We start from the raw sequence: 23437 nt of genomic DNA on the forward strand, positions 1-23437 counted from the left end.
TGTTTGTATAATTCAAGCACTGCATATGACATTTAACAAGTATGGTTATAATAGTACAGTTATTTAGTCTTGTTGTCATAGGTTATAATCTAGGGGGGAGGAGTGTAGTAGTTTGATACCAAAACATTAGGTACAGTAATAGTGGCAGCTGTAGTAAGGGTAATATGGTAACTGTACAGTCACTTGTATTGCCTGTCTGTGGCAGAACCTAAGTACTACAGTAAACAGCTCTGTGTCTCAGAGTATAATTATTCTTACACAAATATTACAGGGGGAAGAAAAGAGACAAAGTGCGTGGGCAGAGCCCAGTTGCGTATAAGTATTTAATGGTTATGGTGATAAGGAGCAATGTTTTCATAGCCATCAGCTTCAGCAGGCAAAGTTCATGCTACAAGAAAGAGAAAACTTTGGTTAGTAAACATTAATTTGATGAACAGATAAAGAGATACATTTTGATAGACAATTAATAGCAGGTAATATGGCCACTTCAGTATTAATTCTTTAGCATAAATTGATATAGAAGGAGACGGAGAGGGAGTATGGGAATGAGATGGGGACCGGCATGGTGTATGAGGAATACATAGCATGGTGTATGGGAATTATGTTTATGTTTAGTGTTGTTGGCTGACATGGTGCATGGGAATTTTAGTTATTATGGGATAGCAAGGGATACAACAACAGTACAAACTGGCTGGTGACAGCCGTAATACGGGCCGCATGCTGGACCCTGTGATTAGTTTTGATGAATTATGTAAAATGAGGAGGGTAAAACACTAACTGTACAGTCATTTCCTAGTTTATTTATTCTTCTAGTTATCTGCTGGATAGCAAAACTGGGGCAGAACTGGCGGTCCGCTGGCCTTTTGCTCATCAGTTTTCTGGCTCTTCACTGGTGAGTTACCAACATTTTTCCAAATGCTTTTAACTGACCATGTCATGAGAGCCTAGTAGCCTACCATGAACTATTTCTGTTTAGCGGCTGATATTTTAAATAGACTATGCCAAGGATATTATTTAGAACTTCAAGTAATTGATTACATTTTATGTTGTTTTCTTAATAGCCACACCTGGTTACATTAAAGATGATGGTCCAAGAGCAGAGCAGAAGTGGCACACCACCAGTAGGGTGCCGACCTATCTGGGTACTGAGGTGTATCTCTGTAGGGTTCCTCTCCATGTTATCAGACCTTTATGATAATATGTATGAGCCTCTCGGTGTCTAAAACAACTAACTTCCTTTGACAAGCATGCTTGCTTCATAGGATTCCATTGTAGATTCCGGTTTTTGGGGTTGTAACTTAATACTGGACCGATTTCGATATTTTTTATCCGCAGTAAAAATTTGGACCCAAAGAGATCTAAACAATATGGCCCAGGTTTGAAAATCCCGAAGTTTCCCTTTAAGTTCCTGGGCTGATGTGAACAGGGCTAATATGAACGCCCTCTAACAGCGGTGGTGATGCTGCCAGTGGCGATGACGCTGGATGGACGGAAGCTGCCTGTTGCTATAGTAACTACTGCCTTTGTTCCAGTGCTGACCTGCGTGCTCTACGTAACCGCACGGGCGCATTCACCTCAAAGACGAGGAAGGATCCCTCGTCACACCCCACGGATGAAAACAGTAGGGTTAGGTTATATTACTTGTAGACAGGATAAAGCTAGAAAATGGCGCTCATCCCCTCTCAAATATTGAGAGTGGCAATTCTTCTGTCGTATTTTTCTGTTCTGTGCAATTATAAAGCCATCGACATGCCCGCTCATCAAACATATGGTGGTAGCTGGAAGTTCTTAACGTTTATAAATCTGGTAAGTGAAAACTGCCCTATTCTTTCACCGTTGCAGTATCATTTTGGGAGTTTTGTTACCCACAGTGTTCTTGGAAAAATCGTTTTGAAGCTATACATAGCCTTGTCTTAGGCTACAAAAAGCTTGAACAAATGTTGGGTCAAGATGACTAGGCAGAGTGTCTGAAAAACAATAGGCAAACCACTTAAACTGTAACGAAATGTTGCAGCCTTACCATACGAACGAGGTCAAATGTGGTGTGGTGTTGTGTGGTGAATTACATCCAAGGTTATCACAGAATATTATCTGGATATGGTTAAGTAAATGTGGGCCAGGTTCATCAGTGTTGCACCGAAGGCTGCTCTGGCTGTGGAATAGTAATGTGTCCACCATGGACCTCTGGTAACAAAATACCTAGAAAATATTATTAGCTATAGCCTACACCCGCACTATTGATATGGAGCCATATTGACAAATAAATGCCATGCGATTCACAAATGTATTTTGTATAAATGTATTTCACATATAAATTACTCTCCATAAATAAATGTTTTATGCAGCCACAAATGTAAATTAAAAATTACTATCCACATATAATAACTTGATGTTCCCAAATGCATTTCGCACTGAATGAATGTCTCTTGCAAAGCAAACGCTTATTCATTAGCTTCTTATTGTTTTCACAGTGCTTGCAAAGCACTATATAGTTTTCCATAACTATCTTTCTATCCATCTATCTATCTATCCCTGTAAAGGAAAGGTCTGGTCTGTGTCTTCATGGTAGGGTGATCATTTTCATGTGAAATGCATTACTTAAACCAGGAGTCTTAAACTCAAATTAACGGGGGGCCGATGAGTGTCCAGTCTGGTCAGTGGGGGGCCAGATTTTTTTGATCTGTTGGCTTGCCTATCACAATACTGTAGATACCACTTTTGAGTGTGGCAAATTTACCATGTGTGATTAGTGGTACAATGGTTAGTGTTGTTGAATAACAAGTAGCTGACCTGAGTTTCAACTCCTTGGCAATGCAAGATGCTCTTTGGATAAAGGTGTTTGTTATAGTTGCATTTTTAGTTCACTTTGTCTCATTGACAACAAAGATAACAAATTACACAAAGTAATTCCTCTGTCACTTCAAACTGGTTGTTAACACTGCGGGAAAAAAAATGAGAGCTGAGCATCATCATTTATGTCAGTACTCCAGTACGTCCAGAGCCACAGAATATGCACTGAAACTTTTGCCTTCAACACACAGCTAGATTTATTTTCCGATAATGACCGCCTGACTATACATTATTCCGCTTATTATTCGGTTACTTGTCAGAATGATAGAAGACATTCCTCCAAAATACCTATTTTAAATGATTTTGTTGCCATTTCGTGACTTCCGCTAAGAAAAAATAGTTCTTCACGCAAATAGGACTTTAATGTTTCAGGTGTTGCGTAGAAACCCATTACTGGCTGACTTCAATTAAGTTTCCATTACGTTAAATGACTGGATTATTTGAGAAATGATATGAAAGATGTGAATTAGAAGAACAAAACCCGTTGCCAATGGCAGCAGTAAACGTTGGGGTGGCCCATTCAAATCAATGGAACTTTTTGCAACATTCTGAGTAGCCGGCGAGACCCCTGACTTAAACAGTAATACATTTCTCCTTTAAAGGCGCAGTGTGTAGTTTTTAGTGACATCTAGTGGTGAGGTTGCTGAATTGCAACCAGCTGAATACAGTTCCCTTTACAAGCCAGTGCGAGTACATACAGTGGTCGGCAAATGCCATAAAAATGTAAAAAGCCCCATCTCGAGCCAGTGTTTTGGTTTGTCAGCTCTGGGCTACTGTAGAAACATGACGGCGCAACTTGGAGGACCCGCTTCTTATGTAGATAGAACTGGCTCATTGTAAGCTAACGAAAACACAATGATTCCTAGTTACAGGTAATTATGCGCTAATCCGCTAGTCCATTTCTACTTATAGATGCCACTAAAAACTACACACTGCACCTTTAAGCGTAAATAAACCTGAGAATGTTCATGTCAACCATTCCTGGTTTTGGTGCAGTAACGTTAGAGCCAGTATCATCAGTCACCTTAGCTTACATTTGACAGCAATGGAAGAAAATATTTGTCAGTGGAAGAAAACATGAGCAGTTAGTAAGCTATAGTGTAATTCAGCCTTAATTATGTAATGGTTAATATACCCGTGATCCGCTTGTCAGTTAGTTCTTGGTAGCCAGTTTAGGTGGCTCACGCTGCTGAAAATCACACAATTTAATTTATGTTCGCTTCTTTCATAGGCTAAACTTCTCTCAGCTGCCTTAAAAAGTCAGGTAGAATTACTGTAAAAGGGATAAACTGGATAAGTGAACACATTGACATTAATCATTGTGACTTATTGGTTGTGAGGTTATAGCTATCAAACAACAATAACAAAAAGAAAACAATAGGCCTACCTGTACAAGGCTCAACTTTAAAGTGCTTGCCAAGCTCCGGCCAATTATTATAATTCTTTTTTCAGTTATCACTTTTTTAATCTACCATCTTTCCTGATTATTAACCGCACTGTATTAAACTGCATTACAGTATTGTAATTTTATAAAAACAAACCTGCATATTGATTGTACCTGTGTATATAACACAGTTAATTGAACATTAAGTCAAGCCATGTAGTTGTTGTGTGAGTGCCAGTAGCCACTAAAAAGTTGTATGAAGCAAAAATACTACGCCTACACCCCCTCCCCGCATGCCCATACACACACACACACACACACACACACACACACACACACACACACACACACACACACACACAAATACCCCATTCCCACCCATTTATTGAGTTTTCTTCTTCAGTGTTATTGTGTGGTGTGGGAATGGACGATAAATGTTAGAGTAATTGTTAATTGATCCCCTGTGTGTGTGTGAGTGTGTGTGAGTGTGTGTGTGTGTGGTGAGTGTGTGTGGTGAGTGTGTGTGTGTGTGTGTGTGTGTGTGTGTGTGTTTGTGTGTGTGTGTGTGTTTGTGTGTGTGTGTGAGTTTGTGAACATGCGGGGAGGGGGAACAGGCGTAGTATTTTAAATGGAAATGCCCATCCCTACTTCACTTTTTAATGGCTTTTAATGTGGTAGAACAACAACTCCTGGCCGCAGTAGTTGAGTGGGAATGGACAGCAGCAGGCTAGGAACAGTGGACAGGCTGAAGCAACACCCCGCAGCGGAGAGGGGAAGAAAAGAGACATAATGAGAGAATGGAATTAGGTATTCTAATAGACTGACTTGTGCACGTATATGTAAACGTAAGTTATAACGGTAGAGAACAATGGTCGCGGTCATCAGCGTTGCACGCAAAGGCCTACTACAGGGAGAGAGAAGAGAGACAACTAAGTAAATATATTAAAAACAACATATTACAGAAGCCAGACATCAGACAGACATCTTTCTCTCCATGTATCTATCTATTTCTCTTTCTCTCTATGTATCTATCTATCCATCCATTCACCTATATTTCTTTATCACTCTATCATTATATTTTTGAACACCTTTCCCCATCTCTTCCTTCTCTTTATACTCTATATACCCTGTCTCTGCTTGTGTCTCAATCTACATATATATGTTCAAAATCTCATTCATCTCTTTTTTTAGCATGTGACGGAAAGTACTTTTAGATAGTATTTAGATTGTATTTCCTTCACGTTAAGTTATTATTGTGAATAAAAAAACAAGAACCATAGTTTGTTTAAATTGCGTATCATAGGTCTTTTAAGCAACACTTGCTATGGCCTCTTTCATTCTAAGACCAGGGCCAGTGTGAGGCTGCACCAGTGTATAGCCCTGGTCTTGTATTTCCATCAATGAGTGCATACACTGGGGACCATCTGCTTGGAGCCGGCTGGGGACAGATTGAAAAAAAGGGGGTGTCTTGTGACAGAAGGGGAGGGAGGAGAAGGTGAGGGTAAACAATTGGAAGCATGGCAGATGAAATCACGTTTCAGGATGAGCATGCTAGCATACATGTGCTAAATGTACACAATACATACACATAACATGATACATACAGAATTGATAGCGGATAAGGTGGGAACAGCTGAGTGGGTATACAGTGTGCTCATAAGGGTTATTGCAAGGGTAAGTAGGGTATAGATATGACTAATTAACTGAATGCCATCCACTGAGTTTAGTCAATTAACTGCCATTGAAAACATGCATCAATAAAATACTAATATGTTGATAGATTTCTTGTTCATCTGTATGGTCACGATGCCTTATGGACAACTGGAATAAATGAAAGGGAGGAATATGGACTAGTTGTGCTAAAAACAGAGAGTAGGATAAGGTTCCCTAGGCTGCAGTTCAACGCTACTTAAGATAACTTACTGTTGAAGAGGACGACATGAGGACATCGTGTGCAAGTGAATTAGCCTATTTGTCCAGGTCAGTAAACAAACACGAGACAACAAAGTCCATTGGTAAAGGTATCTGTGAGATACTAACATGAAATTCACTAGATTAAACCAGTCATGGCAGCACCACTGGAATTGGTAGTCAACACTGTATCATATGCTAAATACCACCCCATCGCCTTCCCCCGCACACACATCCAAATTGACGTTGGGACTTCCTCAGTTTCAAAAGTCACGCACATCTACTGCACAGTAGCTCTGGTTAGAGCACGCAATCGTATTTTGAAAGACAAATACACACAGCTGTGTTATTAGGGGAGGCCGGCTGACTGCTAGTGACAGATGCTTTGCCGAAGCAACGGGGCAAAACACAATGTTGTTTATGTTATTATGACAAGTGTAAAGATATTTTCAGTCCATTACAAAACTGGTGGGACAAATAAGACGACTGTCCATTAGCGGGCCATCAGTGTAGTTAGTGGGAAACATTGAACTCAAGGACATTAACAAAACAGAAAAGATATGCAGAATAGATTTGGCTGACTGAAAACAAATCTTATCAATCTATCAGCCCTCTGTGGTGCTGCAAGACATTGCCTCAAAAAGGTCCATAGACCCCAAGGTCAAAAGGTCCAGAGACCCCAAGGTCAAAAGGTCCATAGACCCCAAGGTCAAGCCCCCTTTGTTGATGATGGTCTGTCTCTGAGAATGATATCCATGGTGTCATAACTTTTTGAAATACCTATGATTATTGCCACTTTTATTTTTAGGGTCTTTATATTGCGCTTTTAGTTTTTTGAGCTTCTCTCTGCACTGTTTGACAAACAGATAGGCTACTGTTCTGATGTCTACATACACAGTGGAAGAGAACATCTAAAAACCAGGAAGGAATACAAGGCACTCAATTCCAGAAGAAGTGAAAGAGTTCAAATGCCTTTTTTGATTTGCCATGGTTAACAGGATCTTTAAAAAACGCATTTCAGCCTTCTGGGCCTTCGTCAGGGAGTGAACAAGAACCTACAGAGACAATAACTTAAATAAACCAGGACTACTAGCACGTCTTCAGCTAACGGTGCAAACCCATGACAGCAACGCGATACGCTTCAATCGCTTTGAGTGGCCGTGTTGTAGCGTGTGGAAATGGCATAACAGACTGGACTAGTGAGCTAGTTAGTAATCTGATTGGCCACTGCCGGGAAAAATCGCCCCTCATTTGCATAGGATTCAACTTTTTCCAACTTTTATCGGTCGCATCGCCCAAAACGGTGGTCTACGTCACAATGGATTGGCTCCCGTTGAAATGCATGGGATTTAGAATATCGCGTCGCTCGTAACGGTGTCATGGGTTTGCACCGTAACAATCAATATCAGTGTCAATAGGTCGGGTGTAGTCATCTCATTACCCTGTAGGGGGTGCCAAATATAGAATAAAGTTGTTTCTCATTATGTTAGATAATGCTACAGATGACAGTACAACATATCCTAACACAGGTACTATTACATCTTATTTAAACTATATGCTATCACAGAAATCTGAAACCTAATGTAAGCCTGGGAACTTAGTTGCCTGCAATTTATAGTTCCAATAATGTTCTTATTGTTTGAGTAATTTCATATGATTACCCTTCCTAATTTATACAGGTATGTGGTCTATGCCCACAGCTTGCAGTGAAGGGGTCACTAATGGTGCTCTTTCTAATGCTGTGCCATGGGATAATCCTGATTACCCACCCTAACCGCATATTTATGTTCTGCCAGATGATCCTGTAGGCGACTCTTTGTACGGCCTATATAAAATACTCAACACTGTGGGCACTAGTTCTGCTATTAATACAATGTTTCACTTCGTACTCAATATTTTAAATTGAAAAATTAATTTGGACAGTGGTTACACTGGTTACATCTATATGAACCATTTTGTTTGTCCTGTAGGGTTTGGCTTTTCTTAAAGCTTATAACTGGTGGCTCTGGAAAAACCTCCCGGAGGGAGGGATCAATTTCTTTCAATGGCCTGTTTGTTTTTTTCAGCTTCTGTACTATATTTAGTTACAAAATATATAAGTACACTCATTATTCTTAGATGTTCTTTTGAATAGACCAAACAATGACAAGCACTGTGCTCTGGAGCTGGTATTTCTAATGACTTGGCCAATACAACCCAGATTTAATTTCTGTTGATCTCTCCATAAAGTCATTATCTTGGAAATATGATTTTTAACTGTATTTGGATGGACTCTATCTGCTCTTAAAAATGTGTTTCTGTTCGTTGGATTTCTCCAGATGGACATATGCAAGAAACGCTCATCATCTTTGTTTACGTCCAAGTCCAGATATTGTATGTTGTTCTTGCTGAAGTCCAGAAAAAGTTTATTATATATAGTTCATTAATATTTGTGGTCTTGAGATTCTGATGACAAGCCACACATTCAGATTCAGACCCTGCCCAGCAGTGACAAAAATCATCAATGTACCAACCATACCAAATAATGATTAATATACCAACCATATCAAATAATGATTAATATACCGACCATACCAAATAATGATCAATATACCAACCATATCAAATAATGAAAAACAAATAAGTTGTTATCAAGGGTCCACTTTGTCAGTGACACAATACAATCTCTATGATCTCTCTGGCAGTCCCCCAATCAAAGCTTAAATCCAGGGGTGACCCCTCTCTATAAGATCAGCCCCCTCTATTGAATCCTTCAAGTCCAGGCTCAAAACCCACTTTTATTCTTTAGCATTTGGATTCTCCTGATCTGAGTTGATCATTTGTATATTTCATTTCTGTGTATATAGATGCTTAGTTGAGTGTTTTGCTTCTGTTTTTCTATTTGATTTGATATTTTATTGGGAATTAATTGTACAGCACTTGTCGACGTGAGTTGTTTTTAAATGTGCTTTATAAATACATTTGACTTCATTTGGCTTGACTCTCTGGGGCATTTCTGCTTCTGGTTGTGTTCTACAAAAATGATTTAATGCTGCTAAACCTTGTTCGTGTACTTTGTTTGTGTCTAAATATTCCATTCCATGGTAACCAATAATGATTCAGTGCCTTTATTGCCTTGATTTCAGTGGCAATATTTTTCCATTTGATTTTGTTTACTACACCAGTAGAAGGAAGGGAAAGTAAAAGAGGCCTCGATCAATACCATTTTTTCATACAGATTCAGTGAGACTCTCAATGCCTGAAATGACTGGTGTTAGGTTATGGAGCATGTAAAAGAGGCCTTTCATAAAATAGGACAGTCATTAAACATATATTTAAATTCAGTAATCCATGCATTTTCTTTAGCCATTTGAAGATTATTTTTCATTCAGCTTTGAGGAAGTCTGTAGGATTAAATGTCAAATACTGATACAATTCTGTATTCATGTCTTTTCACCTTTGGGCACCACCTTTGTCTGCGTTTTTATTGACAATTTCATCATTCTTAGATAGAGATTCAAGGGCTGTTATCTCTTCTCTTGATAGATTATGCTCTATGGATCTAGGCACATCTTTTATTTTAAATATCTGTTCAACATCATAATTCACCTTTTTATCCCATGTATTTAGTGTGGCATTTTGAACAATAGGGCACAATGTGGATTCAGACACAAGGGAAAAGGCCTGACCACTAGTGCTCGTGGACAGTAATGTATGTTGTCTACTTGAGGTGCATGCTTCTATAGGATAGTCCATTTTTCTGTCAACATCTTTAAATGCACTGTAATATGTAGGGTGGAACAATAGTCCTTTGGACAAGACTTCTACAGTCATCAGAGAGTGGTATACCCGAGATGCTTATTACTGCTTTTTGGTCTTGCTCCATGTGAGGAGACTTTCTTGGTTTAAATGGAAATTGATTATATGTCATTCCCTATACCTATATTTATACTTCTTTCATGCATCTCATGTATCTTATGTTTTGCTTATCTTTCTTTAGATGAAGAAGGTGCTCCTGACAAAATCTTCTATTCTATTTTGGAATTGATACTTTCTAAATAACTGTTGTGGCATGCAGTACATTGCATATTATAGCAGCATATAGTGAAACTTGTGGAACTTTTGACTATTTGAGACAACATAAGACACCATCTAACAATCACACAATAGTTTCATTACACAAGGTTACTGACCCTAATGTTTCTCCTTTTCCTTAGGTAATCCAAGCAGTATTCTTTGGTGTGTGTGTGCTGACGGACTTGACCAGCCTCTTGACTAAAGGCACCATGTGCCAAGAACAGGAGAGGCAGCGGAGGAAACTAATTGGTCTTAGGGACTGGTTGATGGCTGTGCTGGCATTTCCTGTGGGTGTGGTGAGTAAATCACACTGTCCAGTCATTATCCCTCTCTGATCTGTCTCAACATGAATGATTTATTAACATTCTCCTGCTGATATTGGATTAAATGATGAAGGCTGATGCACCGAAGATGCACTAAATCAGTTTTATGTATGCAAAGGTTTCAAAAAGGTTGACATGTATGAGTGTAATTTATTTGTCCTACTACACATAATTTCATCTGTTATGTAACCACCAACAAATTTGTTCAGATTAACATTTATCAATAATTAGAGGCAGTGTATTACAAGGTTTTTCCAACCCTAGCTCCTCTCTATTGCAGAAGTAATCCAAAAGTGTGGCCACAATGGCGGAGGCTAAAGTCTAGAGCATGAAAACATTTTGGCTGAAAGGTATCTTGGCGACCAGTAATGTCTCCTTGAACAACTACTGTTATTTATGTTACAATAACTTAGTTGAGGCAAATAGACCCCTGCAGGTCTCCATTTAAGCTTTTCAGATAGCTGATAGGCTAACAATTAATGTGAACCAATGGGCTTGCTACAAACTACAGGATTGCCAAGCTTACTTGCTGTTTTTGTACCTAAGGAGAAGGGAAGGGAAGGGAAGGGAGAGAATCAGAAACATGGCAGGATAATGCATACACATAGCAAGATAATCATGCTAGCATTCATGTAGCAAATGTACACGATACATACAAACATAAGATGGTATATTTGTCACAGGGTGATGGGTAAATTTCCCCACTGAGGTTGTGTTTCCTCTCCCAAGTTCGTGCAGTTTTGCATTTATTTTCTATTTTCCCACACCTCGGGGGTACAGTAGGGGCTGTGGCGTGAGTTGTTCCCGCAGTTGGAATCCCTTAACTTTTGGCATTACTCCCACTTCTGCCTGTTTTGCTACTGTCCACTGTCAGAGGAGCTGTATGCACCTGGCTCGCTCCCTACCTGAGTTTTCTTTTCTTTGAATTCAGTATTTATTTATAGTTATTTCGGCGTCCGTTACTCAAAACACATCAGAGAGAGACAACACTCCCGTTACATATACACGAATGTACACGATACATACAAACATAAGATGGTATATATATTATGTACATCTACCAAATGCATGCTGTGTACAACACTTGTTGTTTCCCTTCCCCTTCTGCCACACAACCCCCCCCCCCCCTTCCTATCTCCACCCGGCCAACCTCAAGCAGATGGGTCCCCCCTTATGTGCTGTGGTTCTGCTTAAGGTTCCTTCCTGACTAACAGGGAGTTTTTTCTTGCCCCTGCTGCCATTGTGCTTGCACTAAGGGGGTCCAGGCTCTGGGCTCTGTAAAGCGCCTTGAGACAATTGTATTGTTATGGCGCTATATAAATAAAATTGAATTGAATTGAATATACATTATACAGACAAAATTGATAGTGGATAAGATGGAGAGAGAGCATTCAAGTATTGTAGAACAGATTAGTGGATATACAGTGTGCTCATAAGGTTACTATTACAAGGGTAAGTAGAGCAATGAAACAGAAAACGATGGTGATAATTATTTACATTACAGGTAACTAGGGTAGCACAGATGTTGATGTATCATTAGCAGGGTATAATTAATGCAGGACAGTGTGGTGGGGATGGGTAGGTATAGACAGAGGGTTTCTATAAGTAGATCAGGTGGAGAGACTACAGAAGCATGCCACAGGGGAGACAATCTACACTAGGAGGGGAAGAAAAGAGACTAAGTGAGTGGGCCTAATGCCTAATATGTGTATAAGTGTTTAATGGTTATGGTGATGAGGAACAATGTTTTCATAGCCGTCGGCATTAGCGAGCAAAGGTCACACTATAATTGAGAGAAAATGTGGTTAGTAAATATCATTTTGATAAAGCGGCAGCATCCTGTATTAGTTGAAGACTCTATATTGAGTTGTTGCTACATCCGGACAGAAAAGCATTGCCGTATTCTAGTCGTGATGTAATAAAGCATGGATTACTTTTTCTGCATTTTTGAGAGCTCTTGGCAATATGTCTTTGAGATCTGTTTTATGTGTGAGTCGAGTAAGAGGTCTTGGTGGATAATTACACCGAGATTTTTGATGCTAGTGTTGGATGTTAATGAGATGCCATCAAGTGTGGGTTGATGGCTGGATAATTCTCAGTTGTTTAGGGCCTGCAAGCACAACCTAATTTTTCTCTGAATTAAGGAGCCAAGCTTCTATCTTAGGTAGTTGTACAATTTCGTCAGGTTTAATGGATAGGTAAAGTTGGCTAAGCATAGCAATGGAAGTGAATGCCATACTTCTATATAACAGCAGCTAAGGGCAGCATATACAAAGAGAAGAGCAAGTGTCCAAGCACGGAGCCTTAGGGAACTCCATGACTTACTCTGATGTGATTGTATGGTGAACATGAACAAACTGAAGATGGTCAGAAGACCTAAACCAGGATAGGGCACAGCCTTTGATACCAACATTATGTTCAAGTCTCTGTAGTAAAATATGATGATCAATAGTGTCGAAAGCAGCACTAAGGTCTTAGCCTGGGTGCCAGCCGAACTTAGCCCCGCCCACAACATTTGAGGTCGGGAAGTTCGGTCTGGCATTGCTCCGTTGGGGTGGAATTATGCCCGCACCAGAGCTGTTCGTACCAATCAAATTGTCAGGGCGGGCTTTATACGATGATGGACAGATGATCAACAGTAACGTCACCAAAGAGCGCTTGGGTTGAATTCGTTTTCAACAAACATGGCTGCCGCTGGAGAGCTGAGATGTGTAGATTCTGCCATCGAGTCTGTTTTAGAAGACATCGACAGCGCATTCATTTTGAAAGAGGAACAGAGAAACGCGATCAAGGCATTTGTGGATCGAAAAGATGTTTTTGCCGTCCTTCTTACGGGATTCAGTAAAAGTTTAATTTATCAGCTGGCCCCGATGGTCGCGAAGAAGATGGGACGTTGCTCTGATTGGTTGTAGGTCTATCCAATTGAGCGAAGAGGCATTTTTTTTCCTGGTTCGGTTGAAACACGCCCCATAATCACAGCCCAATGGAGCAGTATCAGACTCATATTCTGACTAGAATTATGAGTATGACAACGTCAGGCTACTAAGGTCTAGAAGAATCAGTATTGAAATGAACTCATGATCAGATTTGATTAGTAGATCATTCAGAGCTTTGAAAGGCCGTTTCTGTGCTGTGATGGGCTCTAAAGCCAAATAAGAGGTCTTCTCGGTATTGTTTTTATGTAGAAAGGAGGCAAGTTGCTTTGCTATTACTTCTTTGAGTATTTTTGACAAGGAAGGGAGGTTGGATATAGGCCTTATAGTTAGTCAGGTTATCAGGATCAAGATCTGTTTTCTTTTTAGGGATAGTTTGATCCCTACTATTTTGAATGATTGTGGTACATATCCTGAAATTGGTGAATTGTTCATTACATTAAGTAGTGTCTCGTTTAATAAGGGCAGTGCATGTTTAAGTAGTTTTGTAGAGATGGGGCGTAGTAGTCACGTTGATGATTTAGATGAGGAGATCAGGAAAGTGAGTTTAGGGAGGTCAATGGGTGTGGTGTTAAGGATTCTATGAGTACGCCGGTTATGGGGGTGTTACAGAGGTAGTCATAGTGCATCCTGGAAGGGCTATAGGGTCATGGAGGGGGAGGAGACAGATTTTTTACTATTGTTGTTAAAATTTTGTTATTGAAAAAAGTCATAAAATTGTTACTGCTACTGGATATAGGAGCAGAATGTTTGATTGTTATGTGTTTTTTGTTAGTCTAGAAATGGTGTTAAAGAGAAACTTTGGGTTGTTTTTATTGTTCAATCAATGAAGAATAGTAAGCTGATTTCACATCACAAAGTGCTCTTTTATAGCTTACAAGGCTATCCTTCCATGCCACTTTCAGTGTTCAATAGTTTTTTTACTGTTTATTTGAGTCTTAGTTTTCGTTAACTACAATAACCTTGTTCACGATATAGTAGAATAACATTTTACCAACTCATTTCTGGGGGTAAATTAAAAATGTGTAGATCAGCACAGGGCTGGGAAGAACGCTAGTTGGAAAGAAAAATATTGGAGCGTTTGTTGTCACTGCATCTCTATGTCTAAATGTCTAAACAACGATGGGTATTTTTCTGGCTTGCAAGCCATGAGCTCACCGAACATAACTGAGGAGTGTAGCCTGTATTTTATCTCCAACTCTGTTCTACCAAGTACTATCTTACACAGAATCCAAGAGCCTACTATTATCTATCATAATGACCATTAAAGTTATTCATAAAACCTTGAAAGCATTGGGACAACCTATGCCTTGTGACCTGGTGAGGCTGGACTTGATATCCCCCTCTGGTCATAATCTTGTCATGAAACTCACCTCTTGCATAACAGCAATAAGAGGATCTACTGCAAGGTTAGTTTTGACACTGCCATCTAGTTGTCATATAATGGTAGTATATTAAATCATATATATTTATTGTGCAGGTTACTACAGTGACAATGCCTTGTGTATTTCAAATGTTGACTCCTACATCCTATCCTAATATCCTGATATGCAATCCCATACATGGATCTATTTTTTAAGGCTGCTTTGGGACGCTGATTTAATGCTGATTGCGACAGCAGGTGGCCTCACCAGGAATGCAATGGTCATGTAGATTTGGAAGTTATTCTTGGAACAAAAAAGCATTAAAGATCACGATGACCAAAATAATTTCTATTTAATATGCAACATTTAAGGGTAACATTGGAGAACAGTTGCCCAGATCCTAACAGACAACATTTGTTGTGCTCACCTAAAGAGGAGTCATATAACAGAATATACTGTATGAGTCTGAGTATATAGAAAGGGATATATAAATGCATTTAATTAGTAAAAATGGTATGAATGATAATAATATGTATATATGTGTCTGTGCATTACAATCAAAGTACATAAATACAAATCTTCAGTTACATATTACACATCTGGAACCAGTTCATAGTTATAGTCATAGTTAAGATATTTAGCAGACCCTTTTGTACAAATTTCAAATTCAATTTAGTCCTTTTTCTCATCCATACTGTATGTACATACTTCTGGTTCACAGAATGAACAATATTTACGCTCACAATTTTCCTCACTGCTTATCCCAATGTATTTCCTAACATCTATTTTGGTCATTTTCTTTTTTTATAGTTTGTCGTGACCATGTTTTGGATCCTCTACCTGTATGACAGAGACTTAATATACCCACGACTCTTGGATAATTTCATTCCACAGTGGCTAAACCATGGAATGGTAAGTGTGAAGATTTTAGATTTATGTCTCAGGTCTTACTTGGTTTAACTTACCTAATTAACTTAACACATAGGCACATTCATATCAGTATTGTTATTGTTATATATCTGTTATTGTATTCCAGTTTTTTTCTGTTTCTCTGTCAGTTATTAGATGCCTGTTACGAGATCAATGTTTGGTTTTCAAAACTTGATTGACTTTTAAATTGGTGCTAATGTATACCATGGCTTTGTGTTCAATTAACTGTTGATATTTGCACACCTATGAAGTCATTTTTTGACAGTATTACCCATGTATATCAATTCACCAAGTCTGTTGTGAAGTTTAAATGAACTGTCATGTTTACAAATTAGAGGACCGATGGCAGTAGCAACAATGTAGCATAGCATTAGCATTAGTAGTAGCATAACCATGTTATGTCAAGTATGTCTGAAATAGCATTTAGTACCGTTACAATACAAGGGCTAAGGACCACAGTGAGTTTACAAAGCTAAGGCTCAACAAAAAAGCTAAGGCTCAACAAGAGGTATGGAAGTTACAACTGGGCTTTGGCCAAAGCAGTCATCCATTTATAATTAGTAACATCAGTTACAGTTACTGTCCTGTAAGTTAAGAACGTGTGGTGGAAAGAAGTAAAGCTGCAAACAAGTCAGTTTCTAGCAAACCCAATAAAACGCAATATATGATACTACAATGACAGGGTCATACATTTTAGATGGCCATTAATCTGTTCATATGAATGGAGTGATTAAGAGCTTTTATTTGTCCCTGTGGTTCAGTGTTGTGTTGTGTTATGTTTTTGCACATATTCCAGCACAGGTTTAAAAAATTAAAACAACTTTTCACAGTATGATTATTACTACAGATGTGAAATGCATACTACTTCCATATTATTGTACCTAAACTTGTGCAGAATTCAAACAAATAAATGTAGCTTTGGAACCACTGTTTAAAGTTGCTTTCATTTTCAAAAATATCAGAACCAAAAGAGTGCCTGAATCTAGCCCCAGACTCCTTAGGATTAAGTGTGATTAGTTTATTATTTTTAGTTTGAAAAAAAGGAAAGGAGACCATGCAAAAGTTAGGTCGCCCCAAGAGTCTCAGACCTTAATTAGCTTGTTAGGGCTATAGCTTGTTCACATCATCTTTAGGAAAGGCCAGGTGATACAGGTGTCCAAACTTCATAAATACTCTGACTCCTCAAACCTTGTCCCAACAATCAGCAGTCATGTGCTCTTCTTGGCAGCTGCCTAGCACTCTGAACATTAACATAATCACTACCCACAAAGCGTGAGATGGTTAGAAGAAGATGGCAAACAGGTTCAGGTAGCTGTTTCCTCAGTTCAAATTCTGGAAGCAAACATCTCACTATCTGTAAAAAAGCTTAAGATGAAAAGAGAATGGCTTCTACAACGGGAGAATGATCCTAAACACACCTCAGAATCCACAATGGACCACCTCCAGAGGTGCGAGCTGAAGGTTTTGCCATGGCCCTCACAGTCCTCCGACCTAAACATCATCGAAAGTCTGTGGATAGACCTCATCAAAAAAAAAGATCTCGAAAGAGCAATGAATGCAAGGCAACAATCTCACAGAACTAGAAGCCTTTTGCAAGTGGGCAAAAAAAAGATTTGACCAAAAGCGTTTACAAGCTGTGATACCTGCCAAAGGGGTGTTTCTAAGTACTGACCATGTAGGGTGCACAAACTTTGGCTTCTGGCCCTTTTCCTTTTTTGTTCTTTTGAAACTGTAAAATATGGAAATAAAAAAGCAATCTTGCTTAAAATATTAAAGAAATGTGTCATCAGGTCATCTTTTACTCGCTTAGCTATTCACAGTAACACATTTTGACTAGAGGAGCTAAAACCTTTCCATGTTACTGTATATAATACACATTTTTACAGGTTAATTCTAATTAGTGTTAACTGTCATAAATGTTGCCTTTGTCTTTCTGTCAAAGCCAACATGAAATACTGAGTGGGCTGTCTGTTCTACTGTATGTTCACTGTATGTGATACTATGCATTTGTTACATCACCAAACCAAATTTCACATATTGACAAAAAAGAATGAGGGTTTAATGGGCGGAAGTAATTTCAGTAAACTCTAAATTAAAACAAATAAATTACAAAGTTAGTTTTAAATTAAAACTAAAATGACAAAGTAGATACTTTTCTGTAAATTCCTTTCCCAAATACAATAACTTCACCTGAAATACAAATGAGAAAGTAGTATTTTGTAGATAGAAGATGTATTTCAAATGCATGTAATAGAAATGCTGTCCATCATTGTCTTCACCTAATAATTCATTTCTTATTCAAGCACACAACAGTACTCCCCTTCATCATAATTGAGATGAGAACAACACGACACCAGTATCCAAGTCGGCTGTGCGGACTTCTGACTGTTTGCAGCTTCGCTATGGGATATGTACTATGGTAACAGCAATCCACCTTGAAGCTTCATTTTGATGATTCGTCTTATAATTTGTCAGAATTCAGTTAAGTGTTTGACAATAACTTCAGTCATTATAATAGGCACTTTCGGAACTTTTTCATAGTTCTTAGAAGTGTTGGAGTATACACTTTGTTGTGTGTCCTGCAGGACCTGAGGACGATCATAGTTCTTAGAACACTGTTTTGAGGGACTTCTTAGTATGGAGTTAAATTAGTTTCAGAATTCACAAATACATGTCACACGATTCACAAAGAAATGTCATGCAATTCACATATGAATTATTAGTTACATTTATTTACAGACTAAACAACGTGCTTTTACAGACCCCTCACCATTTGTGAACACCCCTGCATTTATTTCTGGATTTTTTACATTTTCCAGAGGTGGCTTAATTCACAAATGCATTTTTTTCCTTCAAAATTTCAGCCAATCACACAGACATAAATTTGAGAGCATGATTGAATGTGACCACACTGTGTTACATCTGCGTAGTGTCCAGTTATGTGGACTACTACACCACAACAGACATCAACATACAACTGATTACACACAGAGGAATCCATGTTTCAATGGCATTTGGTAGCTGCCCACCAAGTGGGAATATAATGTGTTTATAAACCCCTTGCCATACGTGATTGAACATGCTTGAGCTACGAATATTTGAAAGAATGTCCAATCATCCAACCTGCCATCTCAAGCAACTTGCTTCCCCGAAGAAGAACAGTTGCAGAGGGCACTCTAAGCCACTGGGTAACCATCGGACTAACCCAGCTAAGCCGGTTACTGTTTGAACCCAGCCGCTGGGTAATTAGTACTAACCCCATGCTGAGTCAATCTAGCCCACTGGATAAATTGGACCAACAATGCTGGGTAAACTGAATCCAGACAGATGGGTTTATTTCACCCAGCAACTTCAAACCATATGCTAGTTCATGTTAAAACACAAAACTTCGTCCGTACAAACTCAACATTTTCACTAAGTCACACCTCCTACCAGCTCAGTGTATAAGCTAATGTATCATAAAATCAGTTATCTAGGATAATATTAATTTACAGGACAGTCTACACAGTCAAATAAAACAAGTTAGACAGAAAGAATTTCAGGCAATAGATTTTTATTTTACAACATTACAGGCCTGGTTTTTAAAAGCAAGTTTTAGGTTTCATCGTGAGGGGGAATTCCACTGTTCCATCTGTTTTTGGTGTAACTAGACCACCTTTAAATGAAACACAAAATAGATGAGCATCAGTCACTATTTATGTTGGCCAGGAATGGCTAGAGAAGCTCTTGTACCAGAGTGAGAATTTAATGTCCATCTTTGGGAATCTCAGCGATGGAGACAGACTAACATGACACTTTGAAAATAGGCTTTACAACACTATATGGTGTAGAACTAGCTTAATGTTAGCCCTGTTCGCATTATTAAACATTAGCTATCAACCAAATTAGTCAGCGAACTGCAATAGTATCAATCATCATTCAATCATTTTACAAAGGACATGTCTGTGCTGGATTCCAAAAAGTTAAAAGTAGATAGAAACCTTTTGTACTTGCTCAAATAATGAAACAATTGAGTTTAAGCAAAGTCAGCCAGCTGTAAGGTCTCAGACTTTTTGACCCCTTTTTCACCCCAACTCTATACTTGAACAGATGTCCGTTATGGTGTAGTAGTCCACATAACTGGACACTGCACAGATATAATGCAATGTGGTCACATTCAGTTAAACCCTCAGTTATATTCATGTGATTGGCTGAAATTGTAAGACATCTGAAAGGCTGCAGAGAATGTCGTGCAGGGATGTTCACAAATGGCCAGCAGTTTGTAAAGGCACGTTCGTTAGTCTGTAAATAAATGTAACAGTGTTTACATTTGGGAATTGCATGACATTTATTTGTGAGTTCTGAAACTATTCTAACTCCATATGTTAGCTCTTACTTTAGGGAAGGTACTCTTCCAGCACAAGAGGAACCATGAGTTACATAGCGTACGGTTGTAATACCAACCGTCATTTCAGCGTTCTTACTGGCGGTGCAAATGCAAACAGAAAAAAGCTCCACAGTTGGTAGTTCCTCTCGATGAGTCCCGAGAACAATTTGGTCAGAAAGCGCCTTTTGTATCTCAAGACATTTTAATTGTACCAAAACCTTCTTCATAAAAAGGATTTATTGACTTATTAATTCATTTGATACATTTATGCAACATTAAATGGCCTTTGTGGAAAAAAGCATCAAGATGATGGAAATTGGACCCATTTCTCCCCAGTTCCTTCTTGCTCGCTTGCATGACCCCCTGCTTCAGGCCCTGTCACTTCATTTCTGTTTTTTTCTCTGTTTTGTAGTGTCTGCCTGACAGTGTAATCGTTTAAATCAAACTTGTTTGTAATCTTCTCCAGCATCATAACCCCCAATGGCTCCTTTTGAAAGGTCCTCTGAAATCTCTTACTGTTTCATGGCACACATTCAAATCTGTGTGGTGAAATCCAGATTTTTATAGTGAAGATGCTTACATTTAGGCAGAAATCAATAGGGCAGAACCACCCAAATCACATATCATCTCATCAATTTAAAGGTGCAGTCCTCGATTAGGTAATAAAAGGTTGATTTTAGTTCAAAAGCCAATCATATTATATACCTCCCTTCTGTGCTCCTAAAATAACGTGTTGATCGGCTGGAGAAGTTTATGGCTCGGTCCGAGCAATTTGATTTGTTTCCCATGTACATAGCCAGGACTGCGCACAAACATCAAACAAGTCTTTATGAGTGCACACACTGGACGAGAGCTCGAGGAACGTGGGGACAACAATGTGTAATGGATTGGAATTAAGGACTGCACCTTCAAGTACCCCTTTATAGTCAACGGAAGTGGTTCACATACTGTACTTTTTCCCACAAAGGCTTTTAATTGAGAGTTTTATTGAGATCTGTTTTTATTACTTACATACAGATCCAATAACATTTTATGTGAAATCTATGCAGAATTTTCTATCCCTCACTGATGACCCAAAAGAAAGGTGTGTTTCTTTGTCTTAGCATGAATGAATACAGTATGAACTCCTCATACTCTGTCACTCTTTCTTTTTCTCAGGATGTGTTGGGTCCATCATGTGACTGGAGTATGGGTCTACCCGCTGTTGGAGCATCTTGGCACCATATCCAAAGTCCTTTTTTTCTTATGTCTGACCGTTATCATCAGTGTATACTATGTTCTTGGAGAAATTCTCAATAGTTATATATGGGACTTCAGAAAAAAGAGTAAGTCCTCATGAATCAGCATAACCTATGCTGATTTTTTCTGTCTACATGTTTCTTCAGTCCCACTATTGAGAAAGCAATAATGACTGTGTTACATTTTGTGGCATGATTCATGACACAATATAGCACAAAATCATAAACATCAGAAATTGATCAATAAAATCATGCTAGCAAAGGAATTCACTGTTAAAGATGAGCATTTCATTATATATTTTCATAATTCTATATAGCAAACATGTGGTATTCATTTGAAAGTACATTAATCAGTTCAAGGCTACTTAAATCATATTGAGCTTGAAAGCTTTTTTTAGAAGCCCTAATTTTATTGATTTTACAATGCATGTTACATTCCTCAAGGACTAAACCTAATTGTATTACTAGGCAGCAGACAAGCCGACTCAAACTCTAGTCACGTTATTTGTGACTTCTGACTTGACTTGACAAAATGAAAAATATTTGCGACTTGATTTGAAAATATTTGAGACTTGATTATCAATGACTTGGTACTTGAATTGACTTTCAGGTCATTGACGAGTTACGATGAGTTGTATTTTTGTTAAAAGAATGAGTTGTATTTTTTTAAATACAATCAACCGCAGGCAGCTAAAGACAGGATTACAAATGTCATTTTCCTGTGCAGACTGGACAGTTCCTACTCATATTTAAAGTATGAAAAAGTCACTTGAAATTCGTAACACACATAGGAATTACATGAACATAATCGTACATATCATATGTTTATAACCCCGATCTCCAGGAACTGCCGTGAGTAGGTTACGGTGCAGCAGGTAGCAATGTAGCACTATGCCGAATAGGCTAGATGTTGACAAGTAGTGATTGTACAATTAAAGGTCTGATTTTTCTCATTTCTCCAGTGTGAGACCAAGAAGTGAATATCTTGCAACCCTTTTTACCCACCTTTACCAGGGGTGCCAATAATTGTGGAGGGGACTGTAGTACAAAATCGTTTCTATTCCTGGTGACAAATATACGCAAAGTTCCGACCACTCAAGAGTTCTCATTAGCTAAGCTTTGAATGTTTACATCATTATGTTTGCAGCAGGTTATTTATGTTTGATGGCATTTATAGCCATGATCAGTGCCTTGTTCATCTGTTCATCTGTCATCATTTGGGTCACTTCTGAGATAGTTTTATTGGGTGTTTTTCCTGCACAAAGTGACATGGTTGTGCCTACTGGTTGTGGCATAATGACAATAAATGAGGCTGATCAGCACCAGGGATTGAAAACAAGGTGTATGTGTCTCATTTACGGGTCATTGTGATTAATTATACTTGGTTCCTGCTTTGTACCTATTAGGTGCAGCAGTACCCTCAGGTAATTGTTAGTTTGCATAGCATGTAAGGGTTGAGGCTTTTTTTAAATATTCATTGACCGCAATTTATTTGGTCATCCTCTTTTTTGTGAGCCTCAATGATTAGTGAGGTGCCAGTCTACGGTTAATGAAAAAATGCATCTCAAGATGTAAAATGCACAACATTGACAGCCATGCTTAATATTAGCAGCATCAGTGCAGAAGAAAGGACAGACTGCACAATGCTGCAGAAGCCTTCAGAACCTAAATAGTCGACCACAAATGTCAGGATTGGAATTTTTAACAAACACACCTCATAGAACAATTCATTTAAAACAACACAATTTACAACTTTTTGGGGTATGTTTCTTCTTAGCAACTATTTCTGGTATCATCTTCAAATGAATTTTGATGGAATATGGTCATGTGAAGGACAGATAAACACACCTGTCATTCCTACTAGCGGTCCAGGCTATACGGATGTGTTTCTGTGGTTTGGGTCGGAACACCACACGAAAATGTTAGAAAATCCTTCACAGCAAAACATCACCAACGATATCCCCAAAAAAACAATTAGCATGTTCAGAAGCTTAACACCAATTAGCATGTTCACAAGCTTAATACCAGTTAGCATGTTCACAAGCTTGTTTATGCATAGGCTACTTTTTAGGTTAGTAGCTC

At 38.6% G+C, this 23437-nt stretch overlaps 1 protein-coding gene across 2 annotated transcripts; it reads left to right on the plus strand.

The window, feature by feature from the left end:
- The first annotated feature begins 1468 nt into the window (after positions 1-1468).
- aig1 (androgen-induced 1 (H. sapiens)) lies at positions 1469-22694 on the plus strand. Of its 2 annotated transcripts, none has more exons than XM_012827322.2 (5): positions 1469-1806; positions 10342-10497; positions 15632-15733; positions 18055-18170; positions 21276-22694. In XM_012827322.2, the coding sequence occupies exons 1-5, from the start codon at positions 1666-1668 to the stop codon at positions 21454-21456; spliced, it is 696 nt and encodes a 231-aa protein (XP_012682776.1). In that variant the 5' UTR covers positions 1469-1665; the 3' UTR covers positions 21457-22694. The 2 variants fall into 2 exon arrangements, with proteins under 2 accessions (XP_012682776.1, XP_042565864.1); XM_042709930.1 differs by lacking the exon at positions 1469-1806 and adding an exon at positions 7468-7674.
- Positions 22695-23437: the final 743 nt, after the last annotated feature.

Source organism: Clupea harengus, chromosome 15 (genome assembly GCF_900700415.2).
Source record: "Clupea harengus chromosome 15, Ch_v2.0.2, whole genome shotgun sequence".
Taxonomy (NCBI): Eukaryota; Metazoa; Chordata; class Actinopteri; order Clupeiformes; family Clupeidae; genus Clupea; species Clupea harengus.

What these genes read in the sequence shown, in the direction of transcription:
- aig1 (XM_012827322.2), top strand. Translation starts at nt 1,666, where the DNA reads ATGGCGCTCATCCCCTCTCAAATATTGAGAGTGGCAATTCTTCTGTCG. An exon ending in AGTGGCTAAACCATGGAATG is followed by an intron (nt 15,734 to 18,054) that starts GTAAGTGTGAAG and finishes TTCTTATTCAAG; the next exon opens with CACACAACAGTACTCCCCTT. An exon ending in GCTATGGGATATGTACTATG is followed by an intron (nt 18,171 to 21,275) that starts GTAACAGCAATC and finishes TCTTTTTCTCAG; the next exon opens with GATGTGTTGGGTCCATCATG.